The sequence below is a fragment of the Aegilops tauschii genome, chromosome 4 (genome assembly GCF_002575655.3).
Source record: "Aegilops tauschii subsp. strangulata cultivar AL8/78 chromosome 4, Aet v6.0, whole genome shotgun sequence".
Classification (NCBI taxonomy): Eukaryota; Viridiplantae; Streptophyta; class Magnoliopsida; order Poales; family Poaceae; genus Aegilops; species Aegilops tauschii.
In genome coordinates, this window is record NC_053038.3 from 190,753,507 (window position 1) to 190,773,471 (window position 19,965).

General features: G+C 47.6%; 1 protein-coding gene across 3 annotated transcripts in view; it reads left to right on the forward strand.

The window, feature by feature from the left end:
* Positions 1–19,551, forward strand: part of LOC109775303 (uncharacterized) — a 33,554-nt gene extending 14,003 nt beyond the window's left edge. Inside the window, exons 3-14 of one of the 3 annotated variants that reach the window (XR_005754027.3) lie at positions 553–669; positions 1,694–1,808; positions 2,283–2,420; positions 2,945–3,040; positions 3,127–3,240; positions 3,345–3,413; positions 3,509–3,579; positions 3,675–3,768; positions 4,025–4,150; positions 4,243–4,332; positions 4,504–4,692; positions 19,001–19,551. Coding sequence is in view for 2 of the 3 variants with exons in the window: in XM_020334051.4 (XP_020189640.1) it covers positions 553–669; positions 1,694–1,808; positions 2,283–2,420; positions 2,945–3,040; positions 3,127–3,240; positions 3,345–3,413; positions 3,509–3,579; positions 3,675–3,768; positions 4,025–4,150; positions 4,243–4,332; positions 4,504–4,602 (1,129 nt within the window). In the remaining variant the exon portion in view is untranslated. Of the gene's footprint in view, positions 1–552; positions 670–1,693; positions 1,809–2,282; positions 2,421–2,944; positions 3,041–3,126; positions 3,241–3,344; positions 3,414–3,508; positions 3,580–3,674; positions 3,769–4,024; positions 4,151–4,242; positions 4,333–4,503; positions 4,796–19,000 lie in introns of those variants that run through there. The other 2 variants (XM_020334051.4, XM_020334052.4) reach the window with 2 other exon arrangements.
* The last annotated feature ends 414 nt before the right edge of the window (positions 19,552–19,965 follow it).

The window sequence follows — 19,965 nt, forward strand, 5'->3', positions numbered from 1 at the left end:
CGTGAGAGACAAGCTCAAGGCTGTCATGTCACGTGGTACAAAATATGTATAGAACCAATTCAGCCTGCAGAAAAAGGAAATGCAATCTTGAATTATTGGTTGTCATATGACCACAGTTTGCCTGGATTGGTTTAATCCAGCCCCAATCTAATACGAATATTTCTATCTTATTGTTTGATCTTATGAAATGAAACCATACCACATACAACAAACTTTAATCTGCTGTCAAATCCAGTAAGCTCATTTGCCAAATGAACAATCTAGATCTACTTTTTGGGTGCATTAATCCTAAGAGTATCTCCAGCAATGCCCCTAGTCAGGCCCCCAAATCAGTTTTTGAGGCTGGAGGAAAAAAATTAACTATTCAAACACCGAAATAGCCCCCCCCCCCCCCCCCCCCTAGCATCCAGTCCATGTGTCAGGTTAATTAAATCCAATCGGGAAAAAGATTTTGCCCCCATCTAGCCTGTAGGGACCATTGCTGGAGATGCTTGTCACGTTGTACATATCTTTTTTTCTCAGTTAGGTTTCATGTTTTCTGCTTTTCATCAGGCTTTCAAGTCCAAATCCAAGGACTTATATTGGTTCAGGGAAGGTTGCTGAAATTAGGAGTGCAGTTCAGGCCCTTGATATTGAGACTATAATTTTCGATGATGAGTTGTCTGCTGGGTAAGCTCACATCAGACTCTAACATGTTTATTTTATCTACTGAAGCTATTGCAATCAAAGAACTGTTTTCTGTTGAAATGAGAAAACTATTACTCTCTCCGTTTGGAAATGTGATGTGTACTTTGACTATTCAAGATCAAACTTTGACTAACAATTATGATCCAGTAATATGTGGGTTTGTTACACGCAATTGATATCATTGGACTTGTATTCAAAAGTATGACTGAATGTTGTAACAATTTAAAAATGTTGTACAAGAATTATAAGGTCAAACTTTGCACGGTCAAACTCTACCCTGCATTTCCAAATAAAGGGAATACCACTCTATGTTTTGTTCGGTTTGCAATTTACGGTATGTTTGGTTGCTGTCCAATTTTATCCCACCAAAATTATGGTAGGGTATGTTACTTTGACTCTTGCTTGGTTGGTTGCCAAGATCTTGGTTGCCTATGGAATCTCGCCAACTTTTTTCACTCTTTTCACAAATCTTGACAACTTTTGGGCCAATAAACGGTCAAGGAATTAGCAAATTGTTGGCCAATTTTGGTAGGGCATTGTTATGGCATGAACCAAACATACCCTTAGAGTGCCTCTGTTTATCTTCACTTCTGCGCTCCAAGGTTAAACACAAAGAAAAAAAGAGAAATCTTATCTTTGTTAAGCTTCATCCACTAGCCAACGCAACCAAACGTCCGAACTGATGGAAAGGGCCAGGCAATCCGCATATACACTTCAACACCCCCTCTCACGTGTGACGCGAGAAGTCAACTCGTGAATAGACTAAGTGGTACGACTCAAGAGGCCTATACATGGAGATAGAGGGGGCAACAACAATTTTTGGACATATTGTGAAATCTCAGACTTGAATTCAAGACCTTAGGCTCTGATACCATGTTAAGCTTCATGCACTAGCCAACGTAATCAAAAGTCCGAACTGATGGAAAGGGCTAGGCAATCCGCATATACACTCCAACAATCTTGTCCTGAGAGTTTATTCCTTGATTATTTGCTCAATTTTAAACAGACAGCTGCGTAACTTGGAGAAGTCCTTTGGTGGAGGTGTTCGAGTCTGTGACCGGACTGCTCTTATTCTGGACATTTTTAATCAAAGGGCAGCGACGCATGAAGCTGCTCTGCAGGTAAACATAACAGATAGGTGTTAAGCGGTCCTTTAAGGTATTCTGTGATTGCTGCATTAAGTGATCCTATAAGATATTTTCTGAGGTTACGACTTCTCACCAATATTTGGATAACATGGAAAATGATCTTTTCAATACACTACTGGCGTAGTAGTGTTTGCCCCTTGCTCCCTTTACATTTATGAATGCTGAGTGGGTATGCTGGGCTGTTAGGTTGCCATAAGGTAAAACATTTCTCTGGCATACTATCTTGGAGACGAAGTTGTATCAGCTCACCACCGTTTTGATGACATAATATTTGGAACTATATTGCTATTTGTGAACATCTGAAGTTACGTGCATAACTCTGTACCATCATCAGACTAAATTTCTACATAAACATTTAGTGTGCGGACTTAATTGAGATATCTATACAGTGGAAAGTATCTTCATTTGCTTTGGAATTGATGCACAAGTCTGATGTTTCCTTTTTAGGTCACCTTGGCACAAATGGAATATCAACTTCCTAGGTTGACAAAGCTGTGGACTCACCTTGAGCGGCAGTCAGGAGGCCAAGTCAAGGGTATGGGTGAGAAACAAATTGAAGTTGACAAGCGCATCTTGAGAACACAAGTAATATTCTTGTTCTTACAGTTAGATAATTTATACGTGAACTGCCAAATATGAAACCACCAAGGTTCAAAATACTCCAATGCTTTAAGGACATTTAATTGTTCAATAGAGGAATAATGTTCTTATTCTGTACCTTTTTTTTTGTGCCATGGAATCTGATCGCATTTTTTAATACTTAAGATCTTCTCTATCATGTAAATTGTATCAGCGTGTGTATACAGTTCAATATATGTAACCAGAACATAGCCAGAGATGCTCCATTTCTTGTTTATTAAGTAGTTCGAGCAATGTAATATGTGTGACTTCATCATTTTGTAACCACCTATTGCCTATTCGTCAATTACATGTCACTTTCACCATTGTTGTGTAGAAGAAATGATGATTTGTAGCCATTTACTAGTTACGCATGAGTTCCTCGTGTTAATGTCTGAGAAACTTGCATATAATTATGTTACTTACTCTAGTTGCACCTCCTGTTCTTTTTCTGGAATTTGATGATTCTCGAACCTAAGTATCTTCTGTAGATAAGCACTTTGAGGAAGGAATTGGAGTCTGTCCGAAAACATAGAAAGCTTTATCGCAACCGTCGACGGTCGGTGCCTATTCCTGTTGTTTCTCTGGTATAACCATGGAGTTTTTGTTGAGTCTAATAGGAAGTTCCTTTTAATTATTAGTTATTAATAGATAAAGTTTCCAAAAAAATCAGGTGGGATATACAAATGCTGGAAAAAGTACACTCTTGAACCGCTTAACTGGAGCTGATGTGCTCGCTGAGGATAAATTATTTGCCACACTAGACCCAACAACACGGAGGGTGTTGGTATGTTGCTAAGAAACTGACATCTTAAGGAAACTTAGATATATGGCACTTTTAAGTGTCTGTGCAAGGTACGGCGTTTAATCAGTGCATGCACCACTTTGCAGATGAAGAGCGGCACTGAGTTCCTCCTAACAGATACTGTCGGGTTCATTCAGAAGCTACCCACTATGCTGGTACGCCTTTTAGACATCATCTTCGTGAACAAGGTTTACTGTGGCCCTCCTCCCCTTTATGATCTTCTGAGCATTAACTATTGTTGCTTGTCCAGGTGGCAGCATTTAGAGCAACACTGGAGGAGATATCAGAATCATCAATTATTGTTCATCTTGTAGATATCAGGTGTGCAACTGAAATACAAAAGATATTCTCGTCATTATGATTCAATTTAATGCATCTATTTAGGTATCATAGTATTTGTGTCATGTGTGTTCCAGCCATGCATTAGCTCAACAACAGATAGGTGCTGTTGACAAAGTACTGAAAGAGCTGGATATAGACTCGGTTCCGAAGTTGGTTGTGTGGAATAAGGTTCGTTGTTAGAAGTGACCTAGTACTGACAACAATTTAATCGCTTTAAGCTAATCTCAAGTGTTAGTAAATGTCAAATTTTAAGCTTACAGCTTGTGTTTGCTCTAATTTTAACTTCTCTATAAAATTTTATTTTGGTGCACCAAGACATTGTTAATTAAATTAGTAAATGCCTAAGATCTGGATAAATAGTATTTTGAATTGCTCTTAATTAATATGTTTCTGAATTGACCGAAGTAAGTTGTATGGCATGCAGATTGACAATGCCAATAACCCATTGAGAGTGAAGGAGGAAGCCGAGAAACAAGGGATAATCTGCATATCCGCCATGAATGGTGATGGTTTGGAAGAGTTCTGCAATGCAATCCAAGCAAAGTTGAAAGTATGAGCTGTTTCGGTTCTGGACTTTTGAGGCATGTGGTGCGTCTTTAATTTATCTGAGGTGAATCATGCCTATGTATGCGTCTTGTGCAGGACTCAATGGTGCCCATAGAAGCTTTTGTTCCGTATGACAAAGGAGATCTGCTAAATGACATACATAAGGTTGGAATGGTTGAGAAAACGGTGAGTGTCCTGTTTGCTCATTGGAAGCAAAACAGCAACTCATTTTTTTAAATACGGAGTACCCCGCTATGAAGTCAATCCAAATCCAACATGTAAATTTCATAAACTACAAAAAAGGATGACGCAAACTTTGAGATTTTTATGACCTGGCGCAATCAATCTTACCTGCAGGAGTACATGGAAAATGGCACGTTGATAAAAGCACATGTGCCTCTACCTCTTGCAAGGCTTCTCACGCCGTTGCGGCAGCAGGTGGCTGCTCCTCTATGATCATCCCTTTTCCAGCTCGAGTCCATCATCGGCCGTCGTATAGTTTTTGTTGGCGGGCGATGTACAAAGTTTAGAAGGAGAGACTATGAGGTAATATCATTAGCAGTTACACAACTTGCGCTTGACGTTCAGTTTGATACTAAAACTTACAAAATACGAAATTATGGTCATATAACTTGTTCCTGTGTTCAAATATGGTGTTTCCAAAGCGATCAACAAGGGGCAAGGAAAAAAACCTTATCCCCTCCCTCGTCGCCCTCGCGTGCGACGGGGAGGGCAACCTCAGCCATCTCCGCCGAAACCCCTCCCTCCCTCCTCCTGCTCACTCGTCGCCGCCAGCGGCGGCGGGCATTCTCGTTGCTGCGTTCGCGGGGGATGGCGTGGGCCGCGTTGCTGCATTCCCGAACCTGGCCGTGGTGCTGCACAGGGCGTTGCGGCATGGCGTCGTGCCGGCGCAGGTGATTGCGCGCGGGCGGGGGTGCTGCGCATCGGGCTGCGAGGTGCTGGTGCTCGCCTAGGCTAGTGACAGCGGTTGGTCGGCGGGGCCAGATCCGGCCCTGGGCGGCGCGGGCGGTGGCGGCTGGCCCTCTGACGGGGTGGCGGCTGCAGGTGCAGCTGGGGGTCTGGGCACCTCAGCTGGTCTCCGGTCAGATCCACTCGGATCTGTCCTTGGTCGTCGACGGGTGGCTCGGGGGGATGGCAGCGACCTTCTAGGTTGCTGCATCGATGTGGGCCGCGACGGCGTGGTGGCGGTCCACGGTGGTGGTGTGAGGCGGTTCGCGGCGGCGGCAGGACAGGCTACGACGTCTGGCCGTTGGCGAGCTGCTCGTGTGGATACCCTTGGGTCCTCTAGCGGCGGCAAGATGTGGTCTTTCCGGCGCCTCGCGTCGTTGGGCGAGTGTATGGTTCCTATCAGATGCCGATGCAGTCCGGGAACCAAGGTTGGGCGTTGCAGGGGGTGACGTTGGAGAGGTGACGGGAGTGATGGGTGGCGCCGATGCGGTTGGGCCGCCCGTCACCGGCAGGGGTGCTGGACGTCGACTTGGTCCGCTCCTGCTTCACCTCTTATCCGACCTGCTGGCTCCCCGATCGGTCTGGTCGGTTCAGTCATTGCGGCCTTCTTGGCGGTCGGAGCTTGTCGGTTGGTGCATATCTTGCAGCCATGGAGGGCCTATGGTGCGTCTTGTTTCCTAGGCGGCGGCCCGGGTGGTGGGAGATGTGGTGCTTGTGGGTTGAGCCTACGGCTTAGGTGCGGGCGGTTAGCGACCATGGCCGTGTGGGCGGCGTGGTGGCTGGCGTTGTGGCGATCTGTGGTGGGGAAGTTGGAGTTTGTTGCCGGGGTGAAAACCATGTCTGGCTTGGCCAGGCCGACGGAGGCGGTGCCCGCGGACGTCGTTATCGTCCTGAAGTCTTTGTTGTGGTTACTCCTTTCTCTTCGTCGTGCTCCGGATGAAAATCTAGATCTTTGGATCGGGCGGTGGTGGCACTTTAGTGTCGTGTCCTTCTTGAAGGCACTGTCTTGGAGCTCTCAGTTCGTCGTCATTCAACTTCACCCCTTCACGTGTTCTTCGGGAAGAGCTTCGATGGCTCTTTAGTGTCTACCTCATGTTGTTTGGGGTGTTGTTGTTGTAGGCCTTTGGCAGCTATGTCTCCAGCCTTGGGTGAGTGTGTTGGTGTGGTGTGTTGTGTTGTGGGTTGTCTCGATCAGTTGTGGGTTGTTGTTTTATATATAAAGCGGGGCGAAAGCCTTTTTCGCTAATATGGTGTTTTCTCTTGTATTCGGACATACGATCTGCACACGTAGCATGCCAGCACGGCATAGGCCCACCTGTCAATGGCTGGAAGCGTTCATTTTGCAGATAACTCCCTTACATTTTATTTATTCACGTACAAAGTCTGTCAATTAAAATAAAAAAAAGATGCTACTGCCATGGATAGATTACACGATCCGCTGCCACCCCCTTAGCATGGTGAACCACCAGAACAATGATAGTTCACGTTTAGCTTCCACAACTACAGTCTATATGTCCTTTGAAGACTGTACAAATTAAAATCAAAATCTAAACGAGAAAACGGGGAGCCTCGTTGTTCGAACATTTGTTATGTTGGTCGCTCGCCCGCATGTGCATGTGCTAACCACCTGACCATGATGATGTGCAGTAGTGTAAGAGGGGCGTCCTAAGCCGGCCTCTCCCGGACACTGACCAGTGACGAAAATCTGACCTAAACTAACGCCTCAAACGGACCTCAAACGTTCGGACTAACCGACATCCCTAATATCCAACTCAAATATGTGGTAGATATGAGGCGGCCCTGGCGCCGCCACGTTAGCCCTCCCGGGCCCTACAAATATCTAAATCCGGAAAATCCTAGACACCGGTCAATCTGAACTCCACTTCACTCCCCTCTCCGTCCACTCCACTTTCGATCCCCTCCCATTCGATCTGATGGCTGGCAATGGAAGCAGTGATGGCTCAGTTCGGAATCCGACGGCTCGAACATCGACGTGGAGGAGGTGGCCCTCCGCATCGCATTGAGGATGTCGCTGGTCGAGCAAGGCGGCCCCGGCAGCGGCAGATCTTCTTCCTCAGCACCCGTCACCCATCAACGCAGCGCCAGCGACGTCGTCGGCCCTTAGCGCCTGTCGTGTAGCTCCGGCAGCTCCGCTTCGCCAGGTACGACGATCACCTCCACCATCCTCTGGTCCGGAAAGTGGTACCCGGCCACCGCTGGGTCCTCGTGCCCGCGCCGGGGCCGGCGCGCACGAGGACGCCTGAGTTCGAGACACGTGCAGCCTGATGCAGGTGCGGCGGGCGAGGGAGAGGGGGAAGGCAATGTCCGCGCGCTGTTCGCGAAGGAGCGCGCCGGTCGATCCCGAGGCCGCGCTCCTCGTATCAGTCCTAGTCACCCTCTTATTATCTAGGGATAAGTGCCAATTCAAACTAAATATCGTAAGTAATCTTAAGCTACCTCACTATGGAAAGTTTCACTATTCTCAAAGACAAACAACACAAATGTTGTTTATCATTTTCACGCAATGTGCAACCGTGGTTAGCCCACGCACTGACGCACACATGAGGTTTAACCAGAAGGAGGTCACAGGTTCGAACAGTGTTTGTTCCCTTTTTCGTTTAGATTTTGAATTTAATATATTCTGATATAGGATATACTAGTTGGATGCCATGCGTTGCCACGGAATAAAAATATGTTTCTAGATGGCATAAATATGTTTTTTTTCTAAGAATAAAACATTTGTTGCTACTTTTGAAATGATGTTTGTATGATAATTGCAACTATCAAAGGTGTTCGACAGGAGTTTCTTCAATTCTTGAATGCAAGCGTCATACAAAATTGTCTTTAGATTAAGATGCAATCAGAAACAGTGATTTCCTCATTTCATGTTCTCACAACTCTTTTTATTCAAGTCATGCATCACCTCGATCATTTATCTCGGGTACCGGATGCTCTTCAACTCAAGTATTTTCATATACCCTACATTCAACACTCAATGTAAGGCCGGAAGGTTCACCTTCTCCATCTTCTCTTCTACCTCGGTACCTCGTACTCCACATGCGCCACCCCACATTGCTGCACTTGAAATGGAAGACTGTCAATAAGTTGTCTTGATTAGATCCACCTGAGCAGCTTGAACCAAAATAGATCCACCTGAGCAACTTTAATATATTTGCTTTGCAGCTGGCATGTATCCTGATTTTTGAGCCTGGTCTGCATTGTATTTAGAAGCATGTATCATCTAACAAAAAGCCGATAAATCACAAAGTAAAAATTGAATCCTAGAAGAAATATAACTAGGAAAGTGTGATTAAAAGATAAAGACTATTCTAGTTACATTGCATTGTGTACGACAGGGGGGGGGGGGGGGGCGCCACCAAGGCCACCCGTGCCTTCGGGTCCGACGCCTAGACCGGCTCCTCCACCCCACGTCGTTGCTCGCCCGTCTCCGTCGTCGCAGTCCAACGGTACTGTGGCTGCGCCTCGGGGTCAGTGGGGGGATGACGGCTACGATGCCTACGGGCCTGGCCGGCACCGTGGTTCTTCGTCCACGGGTGGCGGGCGTGGCTATGCATGGCAAAGCGATGGCTCGGTTGAGAGGCCGTTCTTGGGTCCTACCGGTGGCTTCGTTGAGGGGCCTTCGGATCTGGGTCATCGGCAGCGAGGAGGTTACCGTGGCCATCGTGGTGGTCGGGGCGGTCGAGGGGGCCGGTACCGTCCACGTCCTCCGCCCCCACCTGTTGTTGTCGAGCAGATGATAGATTACGGGGCTGCCGAGGAGCCAGTGCTGCCCGGTCACGCTATGGAGGTGGTGACGGCTCTTGCTACTGTTCAGGTTCCTGAGAACGAGGTCATGGCTGATGTGTTTGTGGAGATGACGGACAGGGCTGAGTCTGATAGGGCGTCCAAGTGGGCGCTCAAGAAGGAGAAGATGCTTTGTTATCGATGTGGAGACAAGGGCCACTTCATTGCGGAGTGTGTGGCTCTGTTATGTGATACCTGCGGTAAGCTGGCACACGACTCTGGGGACTGTCCGATACTGCGATATCAGGCACCGTCGCTCATGATGTATGGAGTTTACTGTGCTGAGCTAACGTTTTTTGAGTCTCCAAATGAGCGAGAGGTTACTAATGAGACCCCGAGCATGACTACGGGGATTGTCAAGGTCACCAGAGGGGAGGTCTCTGAGACACAGATTGTGCAGAGGCTTCGGGAGCTGGCCCCTGGGGAGTTCCAGTGGGACCTTGTCAGTCTCGCTGATAAGATGTTCAGAGTTGAGTTTCCTTCCGTGGAGGATCTGCAGAGGTTGCTGAGTTTTGGGATGTGTAAGGTGCGGGGAACTGATGGCATCCTTGAGTTTTAGGAGTGGAAGCACGTGGAGCCTCAGGGTAAGCCGCTCACTCAAGCGTGGTTGTGATTCTCCGGGCCCCCTCCAAGCCGTTGCAGGATGCTCGGGTTGTGGCCAGCTTGGGCATTTTTGTAACGCCCACGATGCGGCTATATCTCCCACGTGTCGAGGCACGACTTAGAGACATAACCGCATTGTGGTTTTGTCGCAAGAAGGGTCATCTTCACACAATCCCATGTAATGAATAAGAATGGGATAACGAGAGTTGGCTTACAATCGCCACTTCACACAATACATAAATATAATCCATACATCATCCAAAATCCACACATAGGCCGACTACGGTCAAATCCAAATGAAAATAAGATAACCCCAAATGCTAGATCCCCGATCGTCCCAACTGGGCTCCACTACTGATCATCAGGAAAAAAACATAGTAACGACCACGTTCCTCGTCGAACTCCCACTTGAGCTCGGTTGCGTCATCTGCACTGGCATCGTCGGCACCTGCAACTGTTTTGGTAGAATCTGTGAGTCACGAGGACTCAACAATCTCACACCCGCGAGATCAAGACTATTTAAGCTTATAGGAAAGGATGGTGTAATGAGGTGGAGCTGCAGCAGGCACTAAGCATATATGGTGGCTAACATACGCAAATGAGAGCGAGAAGAGAAGCAATGCAACGGTCGCGAAGCTAGAAATGATCAAGAAATGATCCTGAAACTACTTACGTTCAAGCATAACTCAAACCGTGTTCACTTCCCGGACTCCGCCGAGAAGAGACCATCACGGCTACACACACGGTTGATGTATTTTAATTAAGTTAAGTGACAAGTTCTCTACAACCGGACATTAACAAATTCCCATCTGCCTCATAACCGCGGACACGGCTTTCGAAAGATAATACCCTGCAGGGGTGTCCCAACTTAGCCCATTATAAGCTCTCACGGTCAACGAAGGATAAACCTTCTCCCGAGAAGACCCGATCAGTCTCGGAATCCCGGTTTACAAGACATTTCGACAATGGTAAAACAAGACCAGCAAAGCCGCCCGAATGTGCCGACAAATTCCGATAGGAGCTGCACATATCTCTTTCTCAGGGCACACCGGATGAGTCAGACGTCGGGTTGACATAGACCCTCGTTGCCCAGGGGGCGCTGGACATCGCTCGGTTTGGGCCAGCACTCGAAGGAGCACTGGTTCGGGGGTTTAAATAAAGATGACCCTCGGGCTCGCGAAAACCCAAGGGAAAAGGCTTAGGTGGCAAATGGTAAAACCAAGGTTGGGTCTTGCTGGAGGAGTTTTATTCAAGGCGAACTGTTAAGGGGGTCCCATAAATCACCCAACCGCGTAAGGAACGCAAACTCAAGGAACATAATACCGGTATGACGGAAACTAGGGCGGCAAGAGTGGAACAAAACACCAGGCATAAGGCCGAGCCTTCCACCCTTTACCAAATATATAGATGCATTAATTAAATAAGAGATATTGTGATATCCCAAAATATCCATGTTCCTACATGGAACCAACTTCAACTTCACCTGCAACTAGCAACGCTATAAGAAGGGCTGAGCAAAAGCGGTAACTTAGCCAAACAACGGTTTGCTAGAAAAGGATGGTTAGAGGCTTGACATGGCAATATGGGAGGCATGATATAGCAAGTGGTAGGTAGCGCAGCATAGCAATAGAACGAACAACTAGCAAAGCAAAGATAGAAGTGATTTCGAGGGTATGGTCATCTTGCCTGCAAGGTTCTCAGAGTTGTCGAAAGCTTGATCCTCGTAAGCGTACTCAACAGGTTCCTCGTTCACGAACTCGTCTCCCGGCTCTACCCACAACAAGAACACAAACAACGGAACCACAATCAATTACGGGAAATGCACAAGCAACATGATGCAAAACATGTATGATATGCTAGATGTGATATGCAATGCATATGCGTGCTCCGGAGGAAAAATGATGAACAAGGCAGTAACTTGGCAAACCAAGCATCCCACTGGAAAGATGAGATGATTTCGGTCGAAATCGATATAAAGATCACCGGAAACGGATGCACGGTTTGCAAATGGCAAGCAAAACAAGAATGACACTATTATGTGATTAACAGCATGATAGCACTTAGAGTACAACAAGTAACAATGCTACAGCACTCCAACATAGCAACAAAGCATATTAAAGTAATCTACAGGAGATGCTTGACAAAAGATGAACACTGAGCTACGGCTAGATCACACCATAACAGGTTCAAACAAGCATGGCAAAAGTGCAAAAGATATCAGCTTCACAGACTTGGTGAAAATACTGAACATGGCTGAAACAACATCAGGTAGCAATGTTCAGAAAAATCAATCAACATGCTACAGGAACTTATCATAGCAAAACAAGGCATGGCATGAGTCTACTAAATGCATAGAACAAAAATCCCTTACTGACCATGACCCAGAAAGGATCAGAAGATATGATGGCAACCATGTAAACATAGCAAGTTTCGTTAACAGGTTTCAGACTTAGCAGAAAACAGAGCATGGCAGAAACAGTATTATGAAGGCATCTTTGTGAGCTTGATGCACTCACCACAAATCAATGCATGACAAAACAAGCATACCTACAGCAAGATGGCATGTTTAAGAAGCTATCCATGGCAAGAGCAAATACATAGCATGTATGAAACAACTACAACAACCTTGGCAAAATTGAATAACACGTAAACAATCTGCCAGAAATATTTTATAGCAAAAGTAGGGCAAGATTGAGTCATGCTAGGGCACTCCATAATTGCAAACAAGGGCATGAATGGATAGAGCACAACTATATCTACAAAACATCCTTACTGAACATCACCAAAAGGAGCATGGATCTCACTGTAGCCACATGGATACATAGCAACAAAATAACAGCAGCCACAGACTTAGCAAAATTACTGTCTCTGAAATCAGAAACATCACGAAGCCTAGTTTGCATGCTTGTGCTAGTCACCACAGAGTTCACAAAAAATACATGGCATACACCTCCGTAAAGATGGCATGACATACATCAAAACACATGTAGAGCTCATGCCCATAAGATGCACACATCAAATGCAACAAAAATAATAAATCACCAAGTTCTGATAAGTAACAGCAGTTAACAGCATATAGCACTCTTGCACCAGAGAATTCGGCATCAAGATGGACTCAAATGAACATGGCATAATGGAATAAAATGAAGAGCATCTCGAGACGAACATTTCGATATATTACACGCACAAAACGGAGCTATATGCAGAGAGTTATGATGCGATGAACAGGAGCATATGTAGTAAAAATCTCGGGACTTGGAAGATTTCGGGGGAGAGGGGAAAGTCAACCTTCGGGAGATCTGGATCGGGCTCGCCGAAGAGAGCTCTCGCCGGAGCTTGCGGGGCAGGGGGCCGGAGCTCGGGCGGAGGGAGAGGGAGGAGGCCGGCCGAAGGTCGGAGGAGGCGGCGGAGACGGGCGGCGGCGCGGGGCCCGGCGCCGGCGCCGGCGGGCGCGGGCGGCCGCGGGGTTGCCGAGGTCGGCGGCGACCGGCGAACGGCGGCGGGGTCGGCGGCCTTGGCGCAGGGCGTGGAGGAGGAAGGAGGAGGCGGCGGCGCGGGGCCCGGCGTGGCCCGGTTCGGCCCGGCGCGGGCCGGATCTGGGCCCCGGGCGGCGGCGGCGATGTGGGCACGGGTTGGGTGACGTGGGAGCTTCCTATTGGTCGGGGCGGCGGCCGGACATGTTCGTCGGCGAGGAAGAAGCGTCCGGCGGCGCGGAGGGGAAATGAACTAGGGTTTGATCCGAAAATTCGGAGGGGGAGGTGTTTCTATAGGCATAGGGAGCTAGGAGACTCCAAATGGAGCACGGTTTTCGCCCACACGATCGTGATCGAACGACCGAGAGCATGGAGGAGACTTAAAGGGGTTTTGGGCTGTTTGGAGGGTTTTTTTTGCTGCAACACACAAAAGGACTTTGCGGTTACCCGGTTAACCGTTGGAGCGCCAAACGACCTCCAAATGGCACGAAACTTGATAGGTGGTCTACCGGTGGTATACCAAGGCCACTTGACAAGACTCGGTCCATTCCGAGAACGTTCAACACCCGCTCACGAAAAGAAACGAAAAGGGGTGCGCCGGAGGAGGTGGGAGTGCCGGATTGCAAAACGGACAACGGGGAAAATGCTCGGATACATGAGACGAACACGTATGCAAATGAGATGCACATGATGACATGATATGAGATGCATGACACGAACAAAATGCAAAACGAAAAACAAAACCCAACCACGAAGGGAATATCATAACACATAGCCGAAAAATGGCAAGAGTTGGAGTTACAAATATGGAAAGTTACATCCGGGGTGTTACAATTTTGGTGGGGAAGCTTGAGCGTGTGGATATGGCGTTCACCAGAGCTCATGGGATTGCTCGGGTTCTGGTTAGTATTCTGAACATTGAGTATGTGCCGGAAGTGGTTAAGTGGGCTTATCGAGGCAGGATTTATAATCTGGTCATTGAGTTTGAGGATGAGAGCCTTTTGGCTGCGGCGGCTCACGAGTCCGACGTGGATATGCACGAGGGTGACGGCAGCGCGGGGGCAATGGATTCGCCGGTCAAGGACTCTGGACGGCAGATGTCCATGGGACCGGGGTCCGAGACCGCGACGTCCGGGGATGGAGCAGCTCGACCCTCCTCGGTGCCTACGACGACTCTGAGATTTCGGTCCTTCGAACCCTCTTCTGCACCCCCGAGGATGTGGAGTGCTCGGGTGGAGTCCGAGGAGGCTTTTGAGCTCGCGTTGCCTGCTTTGGGGTTTGAGGATACTGTTTGCACTATTCCTGGGGTTCTGGGGGTTTCGCCGACCTCGGTCTGGGGAGAGGAGGAGGTGGGTCGGCAGGTGGCCACTCCCTCTCGTGCTCAGCACACTGTACTCCCTCAGGACGTGACGCCGGTGTTCGTGGCTGGTTTGTCGGGAGGAGTCCCGGGTCAGGCGGCCTCGGGCTGCACTTCTCCTGCTGATGTAGGGGATTCGAGGCAGGTGGCACCCGTATCCTTCTCTTCGTTGGGAAGGGGTCTGGGGCAGGTGGCTTCGGATTCTTCCCCTCCCGTCGCGTCTCCCCCCCCCCCCGCTGGTGGCGGCTGTGCCATTGGGAGAGGGTTCGGGGCAGGTGGCCCCGGAGCCCTCTTCTCCTGCGGCGCCTGTGGTGGTGGCCTCTCCGCTGCTGGGTGGGGAGTTTGGGCAGGCGGCCCATGCGATCCCTTCACCCCGCTCGCTGCCGGCTCCGTCCTGCGGGGCGCGCCAGACGTCTGAGGCCCCGGTGAGTGCCTTTCCACTTCCTGGCGAGTCTGCTGGGGAGTCCGTGCAGGTGGGCCGGCCTAGCGGTTGGGGAAAGGCAGGAGGCCTTACCCCAACCAGGATCTCTCGGGAGGAGGTCATTGCGTTTGGAGGGATCCAGGATCCGATGTCTGAGGAGCGATGGGTGAGTGGCCGTCTCCAGACTCAGCCGGATGTGGACGACATACAGCAGCGGTGCGCCATGAGGGCGGCCAAGCTCCATGACGTTGAGGTCACTACTGGTATGTCGGTCAATACTTCTAATTCTATTCTGCATTTTTCCAATGATGAGATTGTTGAAAATGCAAATCAATTAGGAGTGTCACTAGGTAGTAATGTCACTGAAATCTCTAATTCTGTTAATGATCTTCTGGATTTAGAGGCTGAGCGGGCCTTAGAGATGATTCGTAATATTGCGACGGTTAAACCCATGAGTGATTCTGAGGTTGATGCGCTGGGGGTCAGGGCGCTCGACAATTTTTGTGCGGATCTTATGCCGCCCATTCCTGAGGTGGATGTAGAGGATGATTCTACTGAGATGGTTTTGGCTACACCTTCTGAGACTGGTTGTGAGGACCGGTTGCAGAGTCAAAATGTCTCTAAGCGCAAGTGGAAAAGGAAGGTGTACCCGGTGTCCGCAGTGCGTAGGAGTGCTAGGGTTCGTACGGCTAAAAAATTCCATGATGAACTATGTGAGGAATCTTTTGGTATAGCAGAGGTCTAAAGGACTTGGCTAAACGAAGGTTTCTTGCTGAGGCGTCTGTCGAGCATTGTTTATATTTTATCGCTCTATCGGAGACTGGTAGAGATAATTTTGCACCACAATTTCTAAATACTTTGTCGGGAGGTATTGATTTTGATTGGCATTGCCTGCCACCGAGAGGGAGATCGGGTGGCATCTTACTCGGCGTTAGATGCGAAGCGCTAGAGGTTCGAAGTGTGGTTATGGGTGACTTTGCAGTCATGTTTCGGGTGCGTTCGAAGGAAGATGGGTTTAATTGGGCTTTGGTTGCGGTATATGATGCCGCACAACCCGAACTCAAGCCCGAGTTCTTGGCTGGTCTCGTTCGGATTTGCGGTTCCGAGCAGCTTCCTATCCTGGTGGGGGGTGACTTCAATATAATTAGAAGGCGTGAGGATAAGAACAATGATAACTTTGACGGCAGATGGTCGCTCATGTTCAATACTATCATTGAAAGTCTGGACCTGAGAGAAATTGAGCTCTCGGGTAGAAAATTCACCTGGGCTAACGCGCTGCCAAATCCGACGTATGAGAAGTTGGATCGAGTGTTGGCTAGTGTCGATTGGGAACAGAAGTTCCCGCTAGTAACAGTCCAGGCTTTGTCCCGTGGAATTTCTGACCACACGCCGTTATTTGTGGACTCTGGTGAGGCCACCCACCTGGGAAACAAAAATGCGTTCTCCTTTGAGCTGGCTTGGTTTGAACGAGAAGGCTTCCTTGATCTCGTGGCCAGAGAGTGGGCTAAGGATTCAGGAGGGAAGACTGCGCTTCAGCGCTGGTAGAATAAGATTAGGCATTTGAGGAGTTTCCTGCGTGGGTGGGCTAAGCATCTTAGCGGGATTTATAAGGTCGAAAAGGAAAGGCTCATTTCCCTTATTTAGTCCCTAGATGTAAAAGCAGAAACAACCGTGCTGCCGGCCGCGGAGCTTCATGCCAAGCTTGACGCGGAGATGAGGCTGAAAGAACTTCTTCGAGAAGAGGAACCGAAGTGGGCGTTGCGGGCCAAGGTCCGACGAGTAGTCCAGGGGGATGCGAACACTCAATTCTTTCACATGATCGCTAATGGTAAACATAGAAAGAAGAGGATTTTTCAGCTTGAGCAAGATGAAGGAACAATTTTAGGACAGGAAAACCTAAAACTGTACATTACTGAGTATTACAAGCATCTGTTTGGCCATCCAGAAGAGAACTGTGTGTCTCTCGATGAGTCCAGGACTGAGGATGTTCCTCAACTCATAGCGGTGGAGAATGATATTCTTGCGGCTCCTTTCTCTGAGAAAGAGGTGTTTGACGCCATTTCGCAAATGAAAAATAACAAGGCGCCGGGCCCCGATGGATTTCCAGCGGAGTTTTATAAAAAGTGCTGGCATATTATTAAAGGGGATCTGTTGCCTTTGTTCAATGATCTATTCTCTGGGCAGCTTCAGCTTTTTCAGCTGAATTTTGGAACGATAACCCTTCTTCCTAAGAAAACAGAGGCGGTGAGAATTGAGCAATTCAGGCCCATCTGTCTTCTTAATGTTAGTTTCAAAATTTTCAGTAAGGTCGGGACTAATAGGCTCACACAGGTCGCGCATGCTGTGGTGCAGCCTATCCAAACCGCTTTCATGCCGGACAGGAACATCCTTGAAGGGGTTGTGGTCCTTCATGAAACGCTCCATGAAATACACACGAAAAAGCTGGATGGGGTTGTTTTCAAAGTGGATTTCGAGAAAGCGTACGATAAAGTCAAATGGCCCTTCCTTCAACATGCCTTACGCATGAAGGGTTTTGATGAAGCTTGGCGACGCCAGGTAGAATCCTTCACGCAAAAAGGGAGTGTTGGAATTAAAGTGAATGACGATATAGGTCATTATTTCTAGACACACAAAGGCCTGAGGCAAGGTGATCCAATGTCCCCTATTTTGTTCAACATTGTGGTGGACATGTTGGCAATTCTCATAGGTAGGGCAAAGGAGGCCGGTCAGGTGGGTGGCTTGGTGCCTCACCTAGTTGATGGGGGTGCATCCATTCTGCAGTACGCTGATGATACAATCATCTTTATGGAGCATGACTTGGCAAAAGCGAGAAATATGAAGCTGGTGTTATGCTTATTTGAACAATTGACCGGATTAAAGATTAACTTTCATAAAAGCGAGTTGTTCTGCTTTGGTAGAGCCAAGGAGGAACAAGAGGCTTATAGGCAATTGTTTGGATGTGAATTAGGGGCTTTACCTTTTACTTACCTAGGTATACCCATTCACCATCGTAAGCTAACAAACGGAGAGTGGAAATGCATCGAAGATCGGTTCGAGAAGAAGCTTAGTTGCTGGAAGGGCAAACTTATGTCTTATGGTGGCCGATTGATTCTTATTAATTCGGTACTCACGAGTATGCCGATGTTCCTGCTATCTTTCTTTGAAGTTCCAGTTGGGGTCAGGAGAAGGCTGGACTTCTGCCGATCAAGATTTTTTTGGCAGAGTGATGAGCTAAAGAGAAAGTATCGACTCGCCAAGTGGGATATCATTTGTAGACCAAAGGACCAAGGGGATCTGGGTATTGAGAATCTTGAGGTCAAGAACAGATGCCTGCTTAGTAAGTGGCTGTATAAGCTATCAGTTGAGACTGACGCTACATGGGCGCAAATTCTCCGTAACAAGTATCTGCAGTCCAAGACTTTGTCACAGGTGACAGTGAGACCAACTGATTCGCCGTTTTGGAAGGGGCTTATGAGAGTTAAGGCAGCCTTCTTTAATAGAACAAAGTTTATAATCGGTGATGGCAACAATACCCGTTTCTGGGAGGATACTTGGCTTGGTGATACACCATTGGCGCTCCACTACCCGTCCCTGTATCGTATTGTTCAGCGACGCAATGCGTTAGTTGCAACGATTATGCAGTCCATTCCCCTTAATATCCAATTTCGGAGGGTGCTTGTTGGTGATAGATGGGAAGCATGGCTTCATTTGGTGAGTAGACTGATGGAGGTTCAGCTAGCTCATCAGCCCGATCAGTTGTGTTGGAAACTTACTAGGTCTGGACAATTTACGGTTAAGTCGATGTACATCGATGTCATTAACTCGAGTGTCATTCCTAGTTCCAAACATGTTTGGAAAGTAAAAGTTCCTTTGAAAATTAAAGTGTTTATGTGGTTTGTACATAAACAAGTCATTTTAACAAAGGACAACTTGGTTAAGCGCAATTGGACAGGATCTACTAGGTGTAGTTTCTGTGATCGGGACGAGACCATTAAGCACCTCTTCTTTGAATGCCCGTTGGCGAGAATTTTGTGGCGCACCGTGCAAATTGCCTTTAACATTACTCCTCCGAGTTCGGTCGGTACGTTATTTGGAACGTGGCTTGATGGGATAGAGTCCGATATAGCTAGACACATTCGTGTAGGAGTATGTGCGTTGTTATGGGCAATTTGGAATTGCAGAAATGATTTGGTTTTTAACAGAACAACAACTATTCATTTTTTGCAGGTTTTATTCCGAGCTACGGCGTTGATCCGTATGTGGTCCTTACTCACTCCGACGGAGGCCAGGGAGCGTTTGGTTACTGGATCTGTCCGGTGGGAGATGGTAGTGCGGGATATCTTCAACCGGTTTGGATGGCGGTCAGGTAATAGGATAGGCGATTAGTTTTCCTATCTTTATTTTGCCAGCCGGTTGTGGCTTTATGGCCTTTTTTTGGCATTGAGGCTCTCTGTGAGCTAGCCTTTATTTTGTTTCATGACTTTAAGACCGTGTTTAACCTTTTCTATTTATAAATGTGGCCGTATGCATCGTTTTGATGCAGAGGCCGGGGAGTCCTCCTTTTCGAAAAAAGCTATTTGATCTCTCACTGATTGATTGGAGCAAAAGAATCTCTGTCACTACCATATGAAATTCAAACAAACTTACTATGCCATCTGATCCACGACTGATTGATTGACCATCATTCAAAATTACAAATACTGGAAGTACTATTTCCCCTGCGGCTTAGCAGGATGAACATCATAAAGTAATTTTGTTCAAAAAAGACACCAAATAAACAATGCCACTAAGGGAAAACATCAGTAAGAAGGCAATCGACATACGACAGGGGAATGGATTTAGACCTCGTTGGAACTCAACAGCCTGACGAGGCAACATTGAAGGTTGATCCCTCTTTCGACTTAACATTCAACCATAATCCAACCAAATTTTAGTGATGTGGTCGTTATAAGAATTCAAACATTTTACTTGAGGCTGTAAAAAATAAATGAAAGACCAAAACGCTAGTCAGGCCCTATACTCAACTGATAATGGCAGGCTAACACTTCCACAAACACAAAGGAAGTTCTAGCTCGTACAGGTGAACATGCACTACAAGCCTACAAAATATACTTCCATCTCAGGTTTTAAAAGTTTTTCACTGAAACTTTTGCTCCCATATCCTATACTACTTTTTAACTTGTATCTTAGGC